Source organism: Bison bison, unplaced genomic scaffold, assembly GCF_000754665.1.
Source record: "Bison bison bison isolate TAMUID 2011002044 unplaced genomic scaffold, Bison_UMD1.0 scf7180017864193, whole genome shotgun sequence".
NCBI lineage: Eukaryota > Metazoa > Chordata > Mammalia > Artiodactyla > Bovidae > Bison > Bison bison.
Genome location: NW_011494765.1, coordinates 201063 through 205467, shown reverse-complemented (window position 1 = coordinate 205467; position 4405 = coordinate 201063). Strand labels below are relative to the sequence as shown.

General features: G+C 40.8%; 1 protein-coding gene across 1 annotated transcript; it reads right to left on the bottom strand.

The window, feature by feature from the left end:
• Nucleotides 1-1825: 1825 nt before the first annotated feature.
• On the bottom strand, nucleotides 1826-2770 carry LOC104991565 (olfactory receptor 1Q1). Its single transcript, XM_010844104.1, has one exon. It carries the CDS (start codon nucleotides 2768-2770, stop codon nucleotides 1826-1828), a length of 945 nt encoding a protein of 314 aa, XP_010842406.1.
• Nucleotides 2771-4405: the final 1635 nt, after the last annotated feature.

Sequence of the window (4405 nt, the reverse complement as noted above, 5' to 3'; positions counted from 1 at the left end):
GTAATGATAACCCTGTAAGCGAGACAACAAAAGAGACACAGATGTATAGAACAGTCTTTTGGACTCTGTGGGAGAGGGAGGGGGGATGATTTGGGAGAATGGCATTGAAACATGTATAACATCATATAAGAAACGCATCACCAGTCCAGGTTTGATGCTTGATACGGGATGCTTGGGGCTGATGCACTGGGATGACCCAGAGGGATGGAATGGGGAGGGAGGTGGGAGGGAGGTTCAGGATTGGGAACACATGTACACCCGTGGTGGATTCATGTTGATGTATGGCAAAACCAATACAATATTGTAAAGGAATTAGCCTGTAATTAAGATAAAAAAAAAAGTGATGTCTCTGCTTTTTAAAATACTGTCTAGGTTTGTCATAGCTTTCCTCCAAGGAACAAGCATCTTTTAATTTCATGGCTGCAGTCACCATCTGCAGTGACTCTGGAGCCCAAGAAAATAAAATCTGTCAGTGTTTCCACTGTTTCCCCATCTATTTGCCATGAAGTGATGGGACCGAATGCCGTTATCTTTGTTTTTTGAATGTTGAGGTTTAAGCCAGCCTTTTCACTTTCCTCTTTCACTTTCATAAAGAATCTCTCTTTTTCTTCTTCACTTTCTGCCATTAGAGTGTGCCATTAGAGTGCCAGCCTTGTGGCAAAGGGCTTTTCATAACTCAGTGAAGTTATTAATCATGCCATGTAGGGCCACCCAAGATGGACAGGTCATAGTGGAGAATTCTGACAAAATGTGATCCGCTGGAGAAGGGAATGGCAAACCACTCCAATATTCTTGCCTCAAGAACCCCATGATCCATGAAGCAACCCCTTCATGGATCACAGCAAATACATAGTAATAGACTAATTCCACATTTCAACTACAGAAAAGATTACTGAGACAGAAAGAGGTTAAAGTAATCCCAGAATAATGCAGCTCATCAAGGTTAAGGAAGTGCAAGTTGGAGAGCTGTGACAGGTGATCAGTTCTGAAGCAACTGTAACTCCCGGCCCTACAGTGGACATTTGTCACTACGTCCCTCTTCCCATTCCAGAGGAGTTCCCCCATTTCCTTTGTCTTGGTGGGAAGCAGAACCTCCCTTATTTTTATGGAAAATAAAAGTAGCAGTATTGTTTTTCCAGTTCCCTCGGGAATTAGAGCTTGGGTGAGTGACCAAGACTTGGCCAGTCAGACGCACCACTTTATATTGAATCTAGAGGTGTTGATGCAGAGAATAGGAAGTGAATGCTCTTTCTGGAGGTGATCACATCTGATTTTCAGGCCCCTAAGGGCTAGGCCAGTGACTATTTCTGGTAATGTTGGTGGGGATTCAAGTGGCATTGAACAGAGTTTGGTAGCTACAGTGGTGACCTCATCATACCAGTTCTGGGATGTGATTTTGACTATGGTTCTGCCTGTGTGACCTTTCTTATTCTTGTCCATTTTGCTGAACTTATTGGCTTAGCCTTCTTGGAAATTCATGAGTTTCACATATGCTTTCAATAAACTTGTTTCCTCCACGAATAACCAGAATTAGTTTCTGTTGCCTGCATCTAAGAACTCTGAAAGTTACAATCCTGGTGTTAGATATCATGCCCACAGAACACCATCAGCTGTAATTAAAATCATGTCACTGATTTACACTAAATACATAGCTCCATGTACTTTGGGTTTAAGAAATATTTCTAGGCAATATCCATTGAGAAAACTGTGATACATACCTAATATTTCTGGGAAGTTCTAAAGGAAACAGACATTTGAAGGACGAAAATCTTTCATAGATAAAGCTTGAACTCATAGATAAAACTTGAAACTGTGTTTTGGGGTTTTATCTAAATGAAGAGGTCCAGATCCTGTTCATCCATTTCCTGAAGGCTCCCTTGACATCCTTGTTCCTTAGGCTATAAATGAAGGGGTTCAACATGGGGGTCACTACTGTGTACATGACAGTCAGGATACGACCCCCGGGCACTGAATAGCTGGTAAGGGGCCGGAAGTAGACCCATGTGAGGGTCCCATAGAATATAGCCACCACAGTGAGGTGGGAGCCACAGGTAGAAAAGGCTCTCCACTTGCCTTTGGCTGAGGGGCTCTGGAGGACTGCTGAGATGATGCAGGCATAGGAGGCCATGATGATGGCCAAGGCTCCACTGATGACAATGACTCCTTCCGTGTGAATCATCAAGGTGTTGAGGTGGGTGCTGGAGCAGGAGATCTTCATCAGAGGGTAGAGGTCACAGAAGAAGTGGGGGATCCTGTTATCTGCACAGAAGATCAGTCTGCTCACGAGAAAGGTGTGCAGCAGGGCATGAAGATGGGAGAGGATGTGGCACATGACCACCAAGTGTGAACACAGCTTCCTGTTCAGAATCATACAGTAGTGGAAAGGGTGGCAGATGGCGATGTATCTGTCATAGGCCATCACAGCCAGGAGGAAGTTCTCCATGGCTGCAAAGCAAATGAAGAAATAAGTCTGTGTTAAGCAACCCATGTAGGAAATAGCCTTGGTAGAAGAGAAAATGTTCTGCAGCATCTTGGGGACTGTGGTGGAGGTGAAGCAGATGTCTGCCAAGGCCAAGTTGCTGAGAAAGACGTACATGGGAGTTTGGAGGCGTGGAGCAGAGATAATCAGGATGATGATGACAGAGTTGCCAGAAATGTTGATGGTATACATGAACAGAAAAAGAAGACAGAGAGGGATCTGCTCTTCCTGGTGGGGAGAAATGCCCAAGAGAACAAAATGGGACACACTGGTCCGGGTGGTATTGTCCATCTATTACCATTAAACAAACAGGATTATTATTATTTTTATTGAGATGTAATTCATATATAACTTTATATTAGTTTCAGGTGTACAACATAGTGATTCAATAAGTGCATGCATTATAAAATGATCACCACAGTAAGTCTAGTTATTATCCATCCCCATACATAGTTACAAAATTTGTTTTTTCTTATGATGAGGGCTTTTAAGATTTATTCTCTTAGCAACTCTCAAATATGCAACATGATGTTATTAACTGTAGTCACCAAGCTGTATATTACATGCCTATTATTTATTTATTTTATTAACTGGAAGTTTGAGCCTTTGAATCCCTTTCACCCACCTTGTCCATCCCCTCACTCCCCCGCTTCCAATCTTTTCTCTATGAGCTTGTTTTTTCTTTAATTCCATGTATAAGTGAGACCACAGAGTGTTTGTCTTTCTCTGTCTGACTGTTTCACTTATCATAATACCCTCAAGCTTTATTCATGCTGTTGCAAATGGCAGGATTTCTTTCTTTTTTATTGCTGCATAGTATTCCACTGTGCATGTGTTTATGCCCTCTTTATCCATTTACTCAATGATGGACAACAAGTTGTTTCCATGTCTTGGCAACTGCAAATAATGTTGCAATGAACCTGGAGGCTGCATATATCTTTTAGAATTAGGGTTTTTGTCTTCTTTGGATAAATATCCAGAAGTGGAATTGCTGAATATAGTATTTTTAATTTTTAAAGGAGCCTACATACTATTTTCCAAAAAGAATTGCTTTTATAGACCTGGATAGCAGTCTGTTTAGTTACTTTTAGTTTTGTGCTCCAGGGTAAACTACACATGAGTAACTTGGTATTGATAACAGGATCAAGTGCTTAATTATTTTCCAAAATAATGAGATTTGGATTTTTCATTATCAGTATCAAGATCACTATCATCATAGATAACATTTATAGAGCACTTACTTTGAATCAAGGACTTTGCTACATTATCATATTTGATTCTTACAATAACCCCATGAGGCAAATATTATTATTATTATCATATTCATTATTATTCCAGTTTTACAAACTAGAAAATGGAGGCATAGAATGTTTAAACTCATAAAGGGCAAAATCAGAACTTAAAGTCATATTTGTCTCACTCCAGAGTATGCTAGTGACAAAATATAATACGACTTCCCAAATTAAAACTAAGACATCCGAGATGGCTAACAAACACATGAAAAGATGTTCAACATCACTCATTATCAGAGAAATGCAAATCAAAACCACTATGAGGTACCATTTCACACCAGTCAGAATGGCTGCGATCCAAAAGTCTACAAATAATAAATGCTGGAGAGGGTGTGGAGAAAAGGGAACCCTCTTACACTGTTGGTGGGAATGCAAACTAGTACAGCCACTATGGAGAACAGTGTGGAGATTCCTTAAAAAACTGGAAATAGAACTGCCTTATGATCCAGCAATCCCACTGCTGGGCATACACACTGAGGAAACCAGAAGGGAAAGAGACACGTGTACCCCAGTGTTCATCGCAGCACTGTTTATAACAGCCAGGACATGGAAGCAAGCTAGATGTCCATCAGCAGATGAATGGATAAGAAAGCTGTGGTACATATACACAATGGAGTATTACTCAGCCATTAAA